At 34.9% G+C, this 19414-nt stretch overlaps 2 protein-coding genes across 2 annotated transcripts in view; both read right to left on the bottom strand.

The window, feature by feature from the left end:
- Window positions 1-1764: 1764 nt before the first annotated feature.
- On the bottom strand, window positions 1765-10101 carry LOC113925442 (COP9 signalosome complex subunit 5-like). The gene is given in 4 exon segments (XM_035726350.1): window positions 1765-1793; window positions 1796-2763; window positions 3898-3984; window positions 10043-10101. Coding segments are annotated over 4 exon segments (1143 nt in total).
- A 1512-nt stretch (window positions 10102-11613) lies between these two features.
- The window catches only part of ANXA10 (annexin A10), a 94556-nt gene continuing 86755 nt past the window's right edge, over window positions 11614-19414 (bottom strand). Inside the window, exons 10-12 of the mRNA XM_027599798.2 lie at window positions 17868-17926; window positions 14052-14174; window positions 11614-12062 (exon numbers count right to left, since the gene is read on the bottom strand). Coding sequence (XP_027455599.1) covers window positions 11994-12062; window positions 14052-14174; window positions 17868-17926 — 251 coding nt within the window. The 3' untranslated portion in view covers window positions 11614-11993. The remainder of the gene's footprint in view (window positions 12063-14051; window positions 14175-17867; window positions 17927-19414) is intronic.

The following is a 19414-nucleotide window of genomic DNA, read 5'->3' as shown; positions in this document are numbered from 1 at the left end:
CCTTCTCCCTTATGATCTCTCATTCTGTCACTGCCCCGCTGTTGCCCCTAAACCGGTGGCAACAATGGGCCAGCATGGTTGGGTTTCCTGGTCAGGGAACCAAAAGTTACAGAACCTGGACTGGATTGCCTGAGGGAAGAACCAAACGGCACTCAGAGATCTTGAATAGGAGGTTTATTTAATGCCGGCGGGCTCAGAAGAGAGTGATCTCCAAAGGTCTGAGCCCCAAGCACAAATAAAGGGGGTAATTTATACACTTCTACTTCTACATACTGGGCACTCTTGGTGTGTGCGTGAAGTGGGGCAGGGAGAGGAACCCGGATTGGCCATGCGTGGGAAGCAGAACAGAGAGAGAAGAACCCAGAAGAACCCTGAGACAGGTGCTGGGACTCCCTCGTTGGCTCGGTCGACCATCTTAGGACACAGATTTTTCCTTATCATTGGGAGAACTAACATTGCAGACTGGATTTTCTAGATTGATCCAACATAATCACAAGGGTCCTTATTAGTGAAGGAGAGGGGCAGGAGAGTAAGAGAGATGTGATATGAGAGAGATTTAACTGATCCTTGCCTGCTTTGAATGTGGAAGGGCTCAAGAACTGTGCAGCAGCTTGTAGAAGCTGGGAAAGGCAAGGAAGGAACCAGCACAGCTCTGACTACACTTTGGTCCAGAACTTTCATAACCAATTTAGGTTGTGTTAAGCCAAAAGTTTGTGGTAATTTGTTACATCAGCATTAGGAAACTAATACAGCTTCTGAGAAAAGGGACAAGTACATAAAAAAGAATGACAAATAATAAGCAATGTTTTCTCTTAAGTTTCTGTGAATTGAGGTAAAATTCATATAACATACAATTAATCATTTTAAAGTATATAGTTCTGTGGGCATTTGGTATGGTAAAAATGTGTGAGCACCACTTCTATCTAATTGAAACAAATACAATCAGACAATTAGGTTTTTTTTTTCTTTTAATTCCAGCTGGTTAACAGGATCAGGTGATTGTAACTGTTAAATAGAAACTATTTAGAGTTTCTATTAATAAATCCAAGTCATGCATTTAATTTTGGGGGCTTAAGGGTCAAGCATTAAACCCTTGTGTTTTTCCTCTAAAGTTGGGATTAACAGAACAATTAATGTGGAAGTGATATGGATGAGGCTGAATTAGCATGAGTTGCATTCTCAGTCAAATGTGGCTTACAAAACATAGCCCCAAGTGAAACTGCAATTACCTGTCCCCTAAATAAAACAGGAATGTCCCCCTCCTTAGATTCTGTCTTCTACGTTACTACATAATAGGGAAAATACAAGGGTGTACCTTCTTAGGAGGAGGGGCGTCTGAAATAGAGAGAAAGACAAAGAGAAAGGGACAGACAGAAAGACTGACAGAGGAAGACACAAAGAAGTGTGTGTAGGAAAGGTAGAGCTACATAAGGAGAGAGAAACAAAGACAGATATAGAGACAGACAATCAGGGAGAGAGAAGTAGGGAGAGATAACCAACAACATCAGTGTCCCCTGCTAGAAATGATGAATCTTCGGAGCCATCTCAAAACTAGTGAGTCCAAAGTACACAAACATTTGAGAAGCCCTGCTCTAAGTCTTTTTTTTTTTTTCATTTTAAAGAGTTTTATTACACGATGTTAATATTCAGGACACTTCAGAGCACCTTATACTTCTAATCAGATATTTGGTAACTGGTTTTAAAGTGTTACTTGAGTATTTTTCTCATACTGGCTTTCAGTCAAAAATACTACTTAGTGATTGTTTAAGAGATGTTAATTTGATTAAACAGTTATCCTTAGTAACCTGAGACATCAATCCATGGATAGCTTCTATGGTAGTTTTATAGCTGTCTCTTGTAGCTTTGGCAAGTTTGTCTTCTGACTTTCTGTCATGTGTTTCTAAACCCAACATGAAACTCCCTCGTCCCAGCTGGGCTTCTGACTGTTCTAATTTTTCAGACAAATCAAAGACCTGACCAGTGGTATAGTCTGCATTAGTAAGCAAACTAGAGGAACTCAGCGTGTTCACCCAGTATTTATTCCACAAAAGCTCAAGCAATTTGCGATCCAATGAGGATTTGAAATATGAGACTTCTAAGGCATAATATGGTTTGCAGTGTACACCAAAGTCTTCTATTTTATTAAGTGGGATAGTCTGGTACTCAGAAGGTTCTTTATCAGGGAGTTTGTAGCCCTTTGGGTATGTCCTAAAGGCTTCAAGATTCACTTTTCCTGCAGATATTGTTCTTGTTGGGTCAATTACTACGGCTATGAATGGTGCCTGGAACTGCTGCTTGAGCATCTGAGCACTAACATCAACCCCAGAAAGCCAGCAGCCATAGCCAGGATGGCTGTGATACCAGCCAATTGCATTTTCAAGGCCACCAACCTGTTTGGCATTTTCTATATACGCAGCCATGTACTCATATGCAGCAGCCTGAGCATTTACTCGGGTTTCAGTGCCCTCTACAGGCAAAGCAAAACTGTCCATAATGATCATGGTTTCACCATCCACCTTTCCCAGCATTAAGCCCATCACTTCCAAGTTGCCTCCTGATCTAGCATGCATCACCATTTTCAGTAGAGCCAATGCTGAGATTTTGCAGTACTTAAAGTAATGGTGACTCGCTAGGTTCCGGGGTGTGGGCTTCGGACCCTTCCCACCACAGGTGCAAACTCGTACTAGTCTCGGGAGGTAGCCATGACTTGCTATAAGTCCTTTGAGGGTAGTTTGTGTTTGTTTATTTTTATGATCCTTACACCTAAAAATGGTATATGGTACAGAGTAGAAACTCAATAAACATATATAAAATACTTTAATTTTTTAAACTAATGTAAGAACCACTTTGTTTACTGCCCCACATGATTGGGAGCAATGACACAGCCAGGCCCCCTAGACTCCTGACAGCATGTCCATAGCACTTTGATAGGAAATAAATTCTAATGACTACTCATATCATTTGCCCAAATCAGACAATTACATCCTGAAAAACAGTTTAAGAAAAAATAGGGGTGTATGGAAAGGGGAAGAAAAAGCACTATTACTGTTATGTGTATCTGATACCAATATAAGTTTGTGGGCTCACAAGTATTTTTTCAAGAAAAATGGATTAAAAATGCAGTATATTTCTGAGGTTATAAAAGTAACTATGTAGCTTCAAATTTTGAATAAATTAGAGATATATTTTCTCTGGTTTCAAAAATAGTTTTGCTATTTTAAGTACTGGCATTTTTACTGATTTTATTTGGTCATTTAAAGTTTGGAGCATCTTAATATACTGAACATTTGACAATATTTCATTAAAATGTATTGGCTTATTGCTTTAGTTTGCTATATGTAAGCAAAGAAAAATGCTAACCAAGCTAAAATTTCTGCATATCCACAGGCCATGTTACAAACAGTTGATGTGAATGTAAACAATGTATCCACTGAATGCTTACATATTGGACTTCTACAAACATGGTTCCCTGTTAGCACTGATTGAGGGTAATTTTTATGACCTTTTCTATTTTAACATTCTTTATAGACATATGTGCTTAATTAATGTTTAATGTGGTATGACATTATGACGTGAGAATAATTTTAAGATGCAATAATTTTAGAGGTCATTAATATCTAAATTATTTTAGACTTTTTAAAATACGATTTACTACTGTTATTATTGTGGTGAAGTTTACATAACATTAAATAAAATAAACCACTCTGAAGAGAATTATTTAACATTTGGTACATTCATAGTTGTGCAACAATTAACTCTATCTAGTTACTAAACATTTTCATTAACTCAAAGGGAAATTTTGTGCCCATTAAGTGGTAACTCCCATTCTCTCATTCCTTCATTCCCGCAACCTCTGGCAACTACCGATCTGTTCTCTGTTTGTATGGATTGACTTACTCTGGATATTTAGTATGAATGGAATCACCCAATATAGGTAGCCTGTTGTGTCTGACTTCTTTCACTGTAATATTTCGAGGTTCATACCTGTTACAGCATTAACAGTACTGCACTTCTTTTTATACCTGAATACTATTCTTTTGTATGTTATACACAATTTGCTTATCTAGTTGATGGATATTTGGGTTGTTTCGATTTTGGGTTATACTAAATAGTACTTCTATGAACATACATGTACATATATTTATTTGAGTACTTGCTTTCAATTCCTTGGGTATATGCCTAGGACTACAATGGCTGGATCATATAGTAACCATATGTTTAACTTTTTGAGAAACCTTACCACATCTGTAATTTTCCTTTTTTTAAAAAAAATTATAGCCATTCTAGGTGGTATGAAGTGATATATATCTCATTGTGGTTTTGGTTTGCATTTACCTAAAAACTAACGATGTTGAGCATCTTTTCATGTTATGACACAATGTATATATTCTCTTTGGAAAAGTGCCTATTGAAGTCCTTTACCCAATTCTAATTATGTTGTTCTTTTTGTTCTTGATTTGTAGATATTCTTTGTATATTTTAGATATAAACCCTTACCAGATGTATGATTTGCAAATATTTTCTCCTATAAGGTATCTTTTCCTTTTCTTGTTAATGTTCTTTGGTACACAAAAGTTTTTCATTTTGATGAAGCCCAGTCTGTTTTTTCTTTTGTTGTTCACGCTTTTGGTGTTATATCTAAGGATTCATTTACAAATCCATATTAATGAAGATTTATCCCTACGTTTTCTTTCCTTTTTTTTTAAGATTTATTTATTTTGAGAGAAAGAGAGAGAGAAAGAGAGGGATAGTGGGGGGAGGGGCAGGTAGGGGGAGAGAGAGAGAGAGAGAGAGAATCTCAAGCAGATTCCCTACTGAGTACAAAGCCTGAAACAGGGCTCAATCTCATGACTCTGAGATCATGACCTGAGCTGAAATCAAGAGTTGGACCCTTAACCAACTGAGCCACCTAGAAACCGCTCTACCTATGTTTTCTTATAGGAATGTTAAGGTTTAGCTGTTGAATCCATTTGAATAAGTTTTGATATATATCGCTGATACATTTTGAATAAATTTTGATATATATATGTCTTTTAAAAAATTTATTTATTTATTTGACAGAGAGAGAGAGTTAGCAAGAGCAGGAACACAAGCAGGGCGGGTGGGAGAGGGAGAAGCAGGCTTCCTGCTGAGCAGGGAGCCCAATGCAGGGCTCGATCCCAGGACCCTGGGATCATGACCTGAGCCGCAGGCAGATACTTAACGACTGAGCCACCCAGGCGCCCCTATATATGGCTTTTAAAACAGGGAAGTGTCTCTTACAAATTTGTTCTTTGTATTCAACATTGTTTTGGCTATTCAATGTCCTTTGAGGTTCCATTTAATTCAAGGATTCTTTTCTACTTCTACAAAAGGGGCTATGGGAATTCTGCTAGGGATTGCAATGAATCTATAGATTCATTGGGTAGCGTTGTCATTTTATCAATATTAACTCTCCCAATCCATAAACAAAATGTGTACTTCCATTTTTTAACTCTTCTTTAATATCTTTCAGCAATGTTGTAGTTTTCAGCGTACAAGTCTTTATTTATCCTTGGATAAATTTATTCTTAAGTATTTTGTGTTTTTTTGGTGCTATTATAATGGGATTTTTTTCTTTAATATACTTTTCAGGAAATACCTTGGTTGTGTGTAGAAACACAACTGATTTTTGAGCGTTATTATTGAGCTCTACAACTCTAAAATTTATTAGCTCTAATACTTATTTTGTGGATTCTTCAGGGTTTTCTATATATGGGATCATGTCATCTGTGAGATGTTTAGCTTTCTCCTTTCCAATTTGGATGCCTTCTTTTTTATTCTTCTTACCTAATTGCTCTGGCTAGTACCACCTCTAAAATGTTGAATAGCAATGGTGAAAGCAGACATTCTTGTTTTGTTGCTGATTTTAGGAAAAAGCTTTCAGTCTTTTATCACTATGTTAGCTGTGAGTTCTTCATAAATGTTCTTTCTTGTGTTGAGGAAGTCCTCTTGTATTCCTGGTATGTTGAGTGTTTTTATCGTGAAAAAGACTTTTTTCTAATGTTATCCTGTATTAACTCAGGTGATCATATAGCTTTTTTTTCTCACCTTCATCTATTAATGTAGTATATTACATTGATTGATTGTCTTATGTTGAATCACTCATGCATTCTTGGATAAATCCCACTGAGTTATAGTGTATAATCTTTTAAACATGCTGTTGGACTCTTTCCTGGTATTTTGTTGAGGATTTTGCATCTATATTTATAAGGGATATTGGTGTGTACTTTTCTTGTGATGTCTCAGTCTGAATTTAGTATCAGGCAATACAGGGCTCCTAGAATAATGAGTTAGGACATATTTATTCCTCTTCTGTGTTTTGGAAGAATTTGAAAAAGATTGGTACTAATTCTTCTTTAAATGTTTAGTAGAATTTGCCAGTGTAGCCAGCTGGTCTGGACTTTTCTCTTTTGGGAGGTTTTTGATAACCGATTCAATTTCTTTACTTATTATAAGTTTTATTAGATTTTCTATTTTGAGTTGGCTTTGATAATTTATGTATTTCTAGGAATTTGTCCATTTAATCTGGATTATATATATATTTTTTGGTGTACTGTTAGCTGTTCATAGTACTCCTTATAATCCTTTGTATTCCTGTAGCATCAGTAGTAATATCCCCATGTTCTTTCTGATTTTATTTATTTACATCTTTTGTATTTTCTCTGTCAATCTAGCTATGTTTGTCAATTTTGTTGATTTTTTTCTGAGATCCAAATTTTGTTTTATTGAGCTCTCTATTGTTTTCCTGTTCTCTGTTTTATCACCAACTAATCTTTTTTATGTCCTTCCTTCTGCTAGCTTAGATTTTAGATTACTTTCCTTTTTCTAGTTCTTTAGGGTATGAATGAATGAAATGAAAATGAAAATGAAAAAAGCATTAACTGGTATAACTTTCCTCTGAGCACTGTTTTCTCTGTGTCCCATAAGTTTTGGTATGTTGTGCTTTAATGTCATTTATTTCTGAGTGTTTCCTAATTTTCCTGGGATTTTTTTCTCTGACCCATTGTCTGCTGTTTAATTTCCATATATTTGTCAATTCTCCAATGCCCCTTCTTAAGCTATATGATTTTTAATCATATAAATTTAAGCTTATGTGATTAGTTTAACCTTCTTAATCTTAATGATTTTTAGCTTCACTCCTTTATGGCCTGAAAAGATACTTTGTATGACTTAAGTATTTTTAAATATATTGAAACTTGTTTTGTGGGCTAACATATGATGTCTTCTGGATAATATTTGTACATGTTCTGCTTTTGTTGGGTATGTTGTCCATTGGGTCTAGTTGGTTATGGTGTTGTTTAAGTTAGTTATTTCCTTACTGATTTTCTATCTAAATGTTCTATCTATTATTGGAAGTAGGGTATTGGAGTCTTTATTATTTTAGAACTGTCAGTTTCTTCCTTCCATTCTGTTAATGTTTACTTCATATATTTGAGGGTTCTTTTTTGGGGGGTTTATATATTTTTAATTGTTATATCTTCTAGCTGAATTAAACCTTTTATCAATATATAATGTCTTTTTAAAATCTCTTGTAACAGTTTTTTTTTTTAATTTATTTTTTTATTCCAGAGAGAGAGAGAGGGAGAGTGGGATGGGGGTGGAAAACAGAGGGAGAGGGACAGAGAGAGTCCCAAACAGACTCCTCCCTGCTGAGTGTAGAGCCCAGTGTGGGGCTTAATCTCACAATCCTGAGATCATGACCTGAGCCAAAATCAAGAATTGGACGCTTAACTGACTGAGCCACCTAGGCACCCCCTCTTGTAACAGTTTTTGACTTAAAATCTATTTTGTCTGATATTAGGGTAAGCTACTCAGTTCTCTTTTATTTGCTATTCGTATGGAATATGTTTTTCCATCGTTTCACTTTTAACATCTTTGTGTTTTTGGATTCGAAGTGAGTCTCTTACAGTCAGTATATAGTCAAATCATGTTTTTTTTTAATCCATTCTGCAATCTTCATCTTTTGATCTATTTACATTTAATCTATTTTACATATAAAATAATTACTGATTACGAAGAACTTACTTTTGTTGTTTTAATATTTGCTTTTTATAAGTTTTATGCCTTTGTCTTGTTTGTTTCTCAGGGATAGTTTCCAGTAATTTCATCTGTTAATTAGTATACTTCTATGTTTTTTCATGCTTCATAAATTTTTTTGAGAATTGTATGTTTTGAATATTATGATGCAGTAATTCTAGAATTTTTTTTCTTCTTAACATTTGTTTTTGTTTCTAGCTGTTCACTGTAGCTGTAGTTTAGTGGCTTTTCTAAACAATTTTTTAATGTCTATATTCTTCATCATGTGTGGTCTCTGAAGTTCCTGCTTCTTTAGCTTGTATTCTGGCACTGTTTTGACAGAGATTTCTTTGAACACAGGAATGAGCAAGAATGAGAGAAGAAGAGGGGGAGAAGGAGGAATTAAGAAAAATATTTCTCCCACATTTTGTAGCTTGGCTTTGTGCTGGGATGCCCTTTCAATATTTAGATGATTTACAACTCTGCCTCGCCCTTCACTTTCTGCTTGGACTAATCCTAGAGGCCAGTCAATTGAAAGCTTAGGATCTTCTCAAGTGTTTTTAGCCATGTGTCCTGCCTTAGGCATGTGCATGGCTTTCTAAATCCCCCTATGTATGGGGAATGTATAGATTTCCCAAATTTTCTTCACAGGTTTTCATTACTTAATTACTTAATTACTGCTTCAACTGTAATCTTTTGCCCTAGACAGCTGCAAGTGGTTCATTTATCTTATGATTTTTCCTCCTTGAGTGAATTCTGAGTTGGACAAAACAAAGACAAGTGCCTCAACTTGGTCCTTTAAGGAGCTCCCAGACAGAACAGACAGATAAACATATTCTTTGTTAATAAGCCAGATCTGCTTCTTCTAGAACAAGGAACCAGCGGTCCACCTTGGGGATAGGCTGCTGTCTTCAAAACTGTAACTGAGCTGGGAGGAGGATGGGGAAAGAATAAAAATGCTTTTTTTGAAAAAAACTTTTCCTATCTTCTGTAACTTTTTCCTTGATTTAGACATAATTACTATTTTCCAGAGTTCTGACAAAGTTAATTCTGACAGTTTTTGCATGATTATTTTTGAAGCTTCTGTGGAGGGATGGGCCCTTACAGCAACCTACTCTGCCATTTTCAGTGACATCACATATTTGGCACTGTTGTTAACATATGTGAAATATTTAACTTTGGTGATAATAATATGCTATTATATAAGAACACTAAAAGTCATATTTTCTTAGCTAAATTATTAGCCTCTTTACAAATTTAACCTATTTAGGGCTAAACTGAGCGTAGTAAAATACTGAATGCAATGGACATAAACATGTTTCTGCAGCCTTTCCATATCTGATTTTATTTTGTCTCTGGAATGGCCAGCAATTCATTGGTAATTTACTTTCCTTTACCGGAGATTGGTAACACACTGAAAGCAAATTTATTCCTTTAAATTTTTTTTCCCCCATAGGTTAAATATGGGAGATGTTTTTTAATTTAATCAGAGATATTTCACTTGTTATTCAGTCCATCAGGTATAGTAAACATTTGAAGATGATATAAACAGCTAAATAACATTAAACACAAATAACAATGATAATAATTTAGACACTTTTTTACAGGACTTCACTAAGTGAATTATGTAATGGTGAAGATGATAATGTTGTATTGGCATTTAAACAACTAAGTGAAGCATTCAAGACAAAACTTTGGAAAAAAAGACATTGACAATGTTGATCTTTACCCAAGCACTGTGATCCTGGAAAATAGAGATGATCAAGAAATTTCCCCACCCATTTGTGTTTCAGAAAATGGCTTATAACATGGAACCATTCTTTCTTATATGACTCAGATAAGACTTGCAGATGACCCCCTGTTTACCAATAACAGTCCTCAATACACCCTTCAAATTCCTATTCTTTGCCTCATAAATGATTAGTTGAACTGTTTTCCCCTACTGACCAATCTGGACAAAATGCATGCTAACTTGACTAAACTTTACTCAGGTTTCTTCCCTCACCACAGGTCCCTGGACTTTAATCCACCCTTTAGCTCCTGCTGAAAACTAACTAGAGGCATTCCCGGATCAGCTGTCCCAGATCAACTGTCCAATCTCAGATCAAAGACTGGCAATGTTAACCAAGACATTCCCAGAGGAATTGTCCAATCATACCACAAATTCATCCCATTCCCCCACACCTGATTCTTTCTAGTCTTGTTTATTCATCCCTATAAATTAAAAATCCTTTTCTGGCTGACCCTTGAGATCCCTGTAAACCCATATTCAGAACATTCTCTTTGTTGCAGTAGCCCTTCTTTACCTATTGCAGCTCCTATCCCCACTTATTGCAATAGACTTTTTGAATAAAATCCCTCCCTGTGTAAGTCCAGATTTGTTTTTGATTCAATAACAGCATGCCTTACCAAAGAAATAAAAGGTATTACCTAGCAAAAGTATAAATTTCACAATTTATTGAACTATTTACACAAAAATGTCCTAGCAAGGAAATTTTTTATTTAAATACCTAAATTCTCAGTAGGAATTCTAACATTTTTCTTGTATTAAAACTCTTATCTTAAAAATTATCTGGAAGAATAGCTATGCTAAATATCTCAAATAATTACTACCTTTGACTGAAATGTTAAAGATTTTTTTAAAGATAAAAATTAAAGTCAATTTAAAATGATATGACATCATACATCATAGCAGTAAGTTGAAATCTTGAAAGTGATTTCAGAAGTATAATTTTTCTTAAGTGTTTCATGTTGTGCCCAGTCACTGTGTTCTAAATGTCCTGAATCATTTCACCTGTAAGAAAACAGGTTCTGAATACGTTTTTCACTTCTCCTGAGACTGGTGAAGACAGATCTACAGGGACTGGGCTACAGGTTATTGAAAAAAAACCTTCCATGTGGAACAGAGCACTCCTATCAACTTTGCCAGGTTATCTAGATTTATTGCATGTGTCCTCATTTTCCTAGCTTGACTTCATTAACTGCTGTTTCCTGTGATCTTGGGTTTTGTGTTTTCCCTTATATATATTGGGAGGCTTCTGTTGTGGACTCACCCATCTCTGTTTCTGCCTTTATTCTTGGCTAGTTTGTGGCATCAATCTAGATTCTCTCCCAAATCTGACCTCAGTATTTTTCCTTTGCTGTTCCTAATTTACTGAATCTTCAGACACACAAGGGGCCAGGCTTTATGGATGGTACAAAGCACATAATAACTTCCAAATGGCTTTGATGCTGATGTTAAGAAGGGAAAACAAAAACAATGAGCAATGACTTTTCTGACATTGCATGGACAAATATTGGGTTGGTTAGGCACTCACATTAAAAAAAAAATTAGCTAGAGATAAACTGCCTTTACCAGAATGGTTGTCAAATACACACAGCCCCACCTCAAACACATGTCTGCACTCACACACAGATCCATACACCAATTTTTACATCCAGGTCTCTTACATATCAAAGCCTGACAAGCATCTATATGGTTGCACTTTGCTGTTTTATATCTTCATTTTCTTTTAAATAAAGGCAGCTTTAGATGTTCACTTTAGCTTTATTGCATTTGTACAAAAATCTTGAAAATTTCTCTAAGGGGGTTGGTCACACACCATGTTTTCCTCTTCCCAAGCATGCTAAGGACAGCTGTGAGCAGATTTTCTTGTTGTAGGGAATTGACAATTCACATTTAAATAAAATATATTTCAATGAAATTGTTTTTATTATTCCATTGTTTCATTATTCCATTTAGTAAATTGCTGATTTGAATGATAAGTACAAATCCAGTCTCATATAGTTTTATCAATAGATTTTTTTTTTGGCTTAGAATGATTTTAAAGATAGAAGAGAAAATATGATTCTATCGTTTTGCTATAATGCATCTAACAAGGCAAACATATCACAAACTCTGTATTTTGACATGTCTGTAAATAGGAGTGCAGTGTCCTCCACATCCTTCTTTTGATTTAGTAGTCTTCAGCATCACCGGCACAGATGGCAAGCAGAGCTTTCTCATAATGCCCTGAAGCAAAATTCTGAAACAAACAATGTATTTGAAATAAAATGTCATAGTATTTCTAAAAAGAAGCATGATTCCTCTGAATTATAATGAGAAAGATCCATGGGCCATTAGCGTTTCCAAAATTGTTGACTCTTTCTATCTAAAGATTTAATATGTTCTGAGAACTATTCCCAGGGGAAGTTATTGAAAAATAATACCATGGTTATAGTCAATAGAATAGGGTTTATATAAAGTTTATTGAATCCTAATGTGTATTTATGAAAAGAATAACTCACAGTAGAATTAAATCTCCTCAACTTTAAAAGCAGTGTCTTAATATTATTGTTATAAATCAGTTGAGAGTCTGTAGGGCAAATTGACAATATGCCTCCAAAGACTTAAAAATGTTTATACTTCCTAGTGCAGTAATTCTACTTCAAGAAATATATCCTAAGGAAATAATGATCAATTATTGAAGAGCACAAAAATGTACACTCAAAAATATAGACAACATTATATAGAATAGTGAAAAAGTAAAAAGCAGTATTTAATAATGTGGGGTAGTTTATGTATTTTTTAACTTATACAGTGGAATACCATGATTCAATAAAAGTATTCCTTTATGTAGTAAACCATATTAATGTTTACATATATTTTTAAAAAGCACCTACAATAACATTTCATTACTGATTGTCTATGGTGGAGAAAAAGGGCAAGTTTTATCTTCTTTTTAGGGTCTTCTGTAGTTTCTAAGATTTTCAAGACAATAATAGTAAGAAATAAATGGAATTATAAAACCTATGTTAAAAATCAACTATCATATTAATGTTCTCTCACACAAAGTCATGCAATTACAATTCACTGTTTTAAATGCATATAGTAAAGTTACATTAATTACATGTAGACTTTGAGGTGGCTTGGTTAATTGCAGTATATATGTTAGAATTAGTTTATTTATTTAGAAAATGAGTTATGACATGTATTTCTCAATAAGAAATGTTTATTGCCGCTAAAAGTTTAGGGTTTTGAAGGTAGGTGCAAGGAGAGTTTTATCAAAACAAAGGAATAAAATTTCTCCTAACTGCTGCAATGCCTCTTTTTAGAAAACACTTTGGCTATGCAAAGGCTTACAGGGTCTTCTGTATTTTTATGGTCGTTTGGTCTTTAGGTTGTCAAGTTGCTTCTGGATCACTTTTAATAAACTAAAAAGCTATTTTATGCAATTGAAAATTTCAGTGTAAAGCAATATGAACAGGTAACAGCCCTTAGCTATGTGCAAATTATAAGGCAAGATTTATTTTCAGGGCCCTGTGCTTGGTTTAATGCTCTGCTGATGCCATCCCTAAATTCTTTATAAGTTTTTGAATGAGAGGTCAAATATTTTAATTTTAGATGGGGTGCCAAAAATTACATATGTAGTCCCAAGGCTTTGCTAGGTTTTATCAAAATCCAGAATAAAATTTAGACATATCAGAATGGGTAGGTTGGTTTGTTTACTTCTGAATCATTGCTGCTTTGCCCTTCAAGGGCTAAAGGGATAGGAGTGCATAGAATTTTACATAACTATCAGTGTTAAATCCCTCCAAGTTACCAGTTTATGGGATTCGACCTGCTGCGCTGCATTCTATGACCGTATGAGAGCTGAACTGACCTAAGAAGCCTCTTTACAGTTAGTGTGGCCTTACTGCAAAACGTTATTTTTCCTGATACTGATCACGCTTCAAAATTTAACTCACGAAGCACAATTACACAATTAGGGGATGAATGTTTTACATGACTCCATCAACAATTTTTGTTTGAAACACATCGAAGAGAAACAAATTCTGTTACTGAGGTGAAGGGGTTTCCTAACGTAGCCCCCGGTTGACGCACTAAAGGCTGTCTGATGTACTAAAGTAGATCATCTTTGTCAGAATAGTTAGCTTTTTAGACTCCAACATGAAGTTACTTAAATTAAAGCTCTTATTTCAGTTTCAAAAAGGATAAAATCTGGGACAAAATAAATCACGTGTAGGAGATTTACTTTGATGTCATGAAACAGGGATTTTCCGTATCTCTCTTTGTATCGTTTCCTGATGGTCATCAGATCTATTTCGCTTCTGGCGATTAGAATCCTGATTACGGTTTTATTATGGAAACCGAAGTCCTGAAAGATACAGAAGAGGAGAGAAAAAAATTAGAAAACAGTACCTTAAAGTTAATCTATCTAATACAGACTCATCCTCTTTTCTGTGGCCATTTATTCATCCTTTACTCCTCAAACACTGACATGGCGATCGGGGGAGTAGGGGCCCAAGTCTGACTCCGTCCCCTCTGAGACTTCTCCCTCTCTCATACGGTGTACATACGGTGAAGTATTCTACCTATTTGACTTCTTTCCTTTGCTTTACTTATGTATTTTGTTGAAGTATAATTGACATACTATTGCCTCTTAGTTCCAGATGTACGTCACAGTGATTCAGTATTTTTATACATTACAAAATGATCCCCATCGATCTAATTTCTTACCATACAGTTTTTCGCCAAACATTTATTACAATATTATTGACTACATTCCCTATGCTGTATATCACCATGATTTATTTATCTTATAACTGGAAGTTTGTACCTCTTAATCCCCTTTAGCTATTTTGCCTGTTTCTCCACCCCTCTCCCTCAGTGACCAATAGTTTGTTTCCTGTATCTGTAAGTCTGTTTCTGCTTTGTTTATTCATTTGTTTTGTTTTTTAGCTTCTACACATAAATGAAATAATATGCTATTTGTCTTTCTTTGACTTATTTCACTTAGCATAATACCTTCTAGGTCCATCCATGTTGTTGCAAATGGCACGATTTCATTCTTTTTAATGGCTGAGTAATATTCGTGTGTGTGTGTGTGTGTGTGTGTGTGTGTGTGTGTGTGTGTGTGTGTGTGACTTTATTGATGTACACATAGGTTATTTCTTGGCTATTGTACATAATACTACAATGAACATGGAGGCACTTATATCTCTTCAAATTGGTGTTTTTGTTTTCTTTGAGTAAATACTCAGAAGTGGAATTGCTGGATTCTATTTTTGAGTTTTTCAGGAAACTCAATACTGTTTTTCATATTGACTGCACGAATTTACATTCATACCAACAGTATACGAGGATTCTCTTTTCTCCACATTCTTGCCAACACATGTTGTTTTTTGTCTTTTTGATAATAGCCAGTCTGGCATGTGTGATATCTCACTGTGGCTTTGATTTGCATGGCCCTGATGATGAGTGATGTTGAGCATCTTTTCATGGGCCTGTTGGCCAGTTGCCTGTGGTGGGACTGCTGAAGCTGGTGTGGGTCAGGGGCCCGGGGCATGCTGGGGCCACCCTAGCAGGCTGGGTAGAGCATCTGGACCCTGTTTCTGTCTCTGCTATCAAGGTGGAGGGGGAATGTGAAAATTGGTGCTCATTCACACATACGACCCTAGAGAGGCTTCCCACAGTTCCTCACCCATTTGGTGGATGTTTTAAGGTTAATGAATGAATTTCCTTTACTTATAGTCTAGTTGTCCTTTAAACTGCTGTGTCTTCACTGTGCCCAGGGCAGGTGAGTCTGTGCACGGGGACCTCAGTGATATCCCTCCCTATTATAGGTCTTTGTGTAGAGGTTACTATGTCTCCAACTCTCCTATCCTTCTCTATGCGGACCCTTCATTATTTGTTGTGCAGAAGCTGTTCAGCTTTCAGTTCTTCAGGCGGAATTGCTCTATATGTAGGTGTAGATTTGGTGTGTCAGTTGGAGGAGGTGAGTTCAGGGGCTTCCTACATCAGCATTTGGGCCCCCTTTCTATGTTACTTCTTAAATGTCCCATATCTATTTCCAGTGTAACTGCCTTGATGCTGGCCCGTATCCTTTCACCCTGATTCTGCAACAGTTCCTTTTAGCCCCTGGCCAACCCTCACACTCTCTCCTTCCTGATTCTGCAACAGTTCCTTCCTTTTAGCCTGGTGTCCCTCACACTACATTATAAAATACAAATCTGATCATGTGCTCTTTCTAGGTAAAAATTCTAGGCCAGGGAGGGAGGTGGGTTTTGAATTATGTTAGATGAACTTTGATATGTCTGAGTGAGACAGCAATTACATTTTTATTTTACAGTCTATTACTAAAAATTGTAAAAATAAAAATTCCAGGTATTTGAAATATTTTTGGATTTAAACTCAAATACTGAAAAATACAAAAATAAATTTTTGTATACTAGCTCCAGAAAGAATATTGCTTTATAAACCAATTTCAACTTGTCTTTTCAAATGGAGTAATGGGGACATCCAGTGGCCAGTGAGCATAATATAAATATATATATGCATATATATATGTATATCTATATTTGAGGATAATAAAATTTTTGATGTCTGAATGTTTTGGATATAGACCTCTAAGCAATCTTTTCACAATTTGATGTGATTAAATTAAATGATTTATCCAAGTTTCCATATTTAGGTTGTATATCATTTACTTAGAGTGCACTAGAGAAAAATACCTGTAGTTTTCTTTGGTTAAGGGTAATATAAACAGCTTTGACCAATATTTTACATTTGAGGTCATTATATATCAAAAATTCAATTATTTGAGTATACAATCCTCCTCTTGTGAGTACATGTATATTCATTTTTGCATTGAAACACACACAGAAGGAATAGAATTTTTATTTATTATTAGAATAAGTAGCCCTCAATTTGGACAGATTTGGAACCAGACTAATTATGCTTATTTCCCCATGGTCATTCACAAGTGAAACTTCATTCTATTTTTTGGAGAAGGACACTGTTGAAATCATTCCATGACATTGTCCAATATATTATTTAAATTTTTTTTAAATCAAGTCAACTTTTTCTGCTTGGAAATAGGAAAAGATAGAAGTGAAGTCTGTGACCACAGGATACATGTGTTTTGAGGATACATAAGTTGGTTCTTGTACATAAATAAAAAATACACTTCACACAAGATATATAATAGAAATATTCTCAACTGTTATCATATTATCCCAGCATGCTAGCTACTTTTAATAAGTTGGTCTGGAAAAATTACTTTGCGGATAAAACATTGACTCTTAAAACTACTGTATTACTGACTTTAAAAAAAATAATTTTCACTGAGTTTTTGAAGGTATGATATATGTATAATGGTTTATATCAGAACTTTCTTTTTCTAAAAATGTGTTATGCACATTATGGATAAAATGTGCATTGTTTCATGCATTTAAGTGTTTGTTTCTTTAAAAATAAATGTACCAAAGGATGTGTGATTGACTATCACACTAAACTATGAACAACATTCTCATTTAATTACAAAATAGATTTAGAGTTTGTTGTTATCAGCCATCTCTTTTTAAAGTACTTTTTAAAATAACACTTTAGGTTTAAAAATAACCACTGCCATTATTTCATGTTTTTAAATTTCAGAAATGTATTAATTTCTTACTAAGGGTTTATAATGTTTTGACATTTCCTGCTTGACACTTTATGTTTTGTACTTGAATTAAGTATGAAATAGGGGTCTTTGGCAAAATACAAAAGCTTTTGGATTTGCCAGTTTATTCATATGCTAAGAAGAGCTAAAGCACATGGGGGAGATAGGTCCCACGGAGTCATACTTCTCAGGTAACTCAATTTTATGCAGAAAGCAGAGTATTATTTATTTGGTGGTTCTTATTTTGGTGTATAATACATTTTTTTTCCACTTGAGCATATTTTGTTTGAAATGAATATATTTGCATACAAGTTCAAAAATGTTTAAATAATAAAAGTAAACCTAGTGCTTTGAGAAAGTAGACATGATTTTCTGGGGAAATTTTAAAAATATGTGGGTCATACTTACATGGATTGCACTATATAGTCTATAAGCAAAATAGGCTGGTTTGTCTCGAATACAGAGAACTAGGAAAAATGAGAGAAAAAAAAGAAAGTTTGAGAGTGACGATATATATTTTCTTCAGAATTTGGGAAACAATGAACACACTTCTTTTTTTCTGTTAAAATCCTGGGAGAGTGAAACTTTTTGAGTCCTATGCGGATCCCTCATTGTACATTGTAGTGAAATTTCAATATTTAGAATGGTGGTAAAACCATAACCTATAGAAAAAGGTAAAGTAACAATATTATAATGACTCATTCAGATTTTCATTTAGTCTATCTCTTAGAGATCTCTTAGTTCCTTTACAGTGTCTAGTGAAGAAAAATGTGTCCCTTTTATCTGAAAGTTAAATAAAGCTTCAAAGAGACCCAGGTTATCACCACTATTATAGATTTTTATTATTATAGAATTCAATATGCAATTGATTCACTTTCCCGAACACTATTTTTAATCCCTTGTAGACTTATGAATAGATCTGAGGTCTTTCTCTCTTGTTTTTAAAGATTTTTAAATTTATTTGAGAGAGAGAAAGAGAGACAGAGACAGAGAGTGGGTGGGGGAAGGGACAGAGAGAGAGAATCTCAAGCAGACTCCCCATTGAATGTGGAGCCTGCCACATGGGGCTGGATCTCACGACCCTGAGATCATGACCTGAGCCTAAACCAAGAGTCAGATGCTCAACCAATTGAGCAACCCAGGCACCCCAAATCTGAGGTCTCTTAAAAACAAAACAAAACAAAACTGGATGGGCGATAAGGGGCCTGGACCAGTGTTAGAAGTCATCTTACCAAAAGCATTATGGCATTAGAACAACTTACAGCCTAGTGAATTGTTGTACTTGACGGAGGTCAGTTGATGATTATTGACATTCAATAATGTTTATTTGAATAAGTAAATAAGTTAATAAATAAATGAGTAACATATGTGAGGCTATAACTTTTGGGCAAAATAAAGTCATCACAACAGTGCTTTCGCTATAGTTCAAATGATAATTTTAGATTGTAAGACCATGCCTTCATCTTTTACTTTTATTTATAACTGTGAACCTCATAGCACTCTTGAGTCACTGTTAGAATGTGGACACTTTGAGGAGAAGGAGCTTTTGTTGTTTTTGTTGTTTTACTGTTCCATTTGCAGGCACTGAATCAATGGACAGAATAGTAGATGACTCAATAAATGTTTATTGAATAAATGAATGAATCAGTTAAATTGTTTTCTGGTATTTCTCATTTCCATTATTTCCTCTCACCCACTGCTTTGTTTGTGGTATGGTCTATAGTGGAAAGAGAGCTATCTTGAAATTCAGATGACTTGAGTTCTTGTCATAACTTTGTTGTTCATTAGTTGATAGACTTTGAAGTATTCAATTAACCTCCTTGGGCCTTTGTTGTTAAATAAGTTGTGATGTGATATGTGGTTATTAAATTATATTGAGAATTAGCCACAATAAATGCACCATATTCTCAGAAAAACACACACATATTCATATATTATATACTATTTTAAGGATT

Source organism: Zalophus californianus, chromosome 2 (assembly GCF_009762305.2).
Source record: "Zalophus californianus isolate mZalCal1 chromosome 2, mZalCal1.pri.v2, whole genome shotgun sequence".
Classification (NCBI taxonomy): Eukaryota; Metazoa; Chordata; class Mammalia; order Carnivora; family Otariidae; genus Zalophus; species Zalophus californianus.
This window is presented reverse-complemented; position numbering and strand designations above follow the sequence as displayed.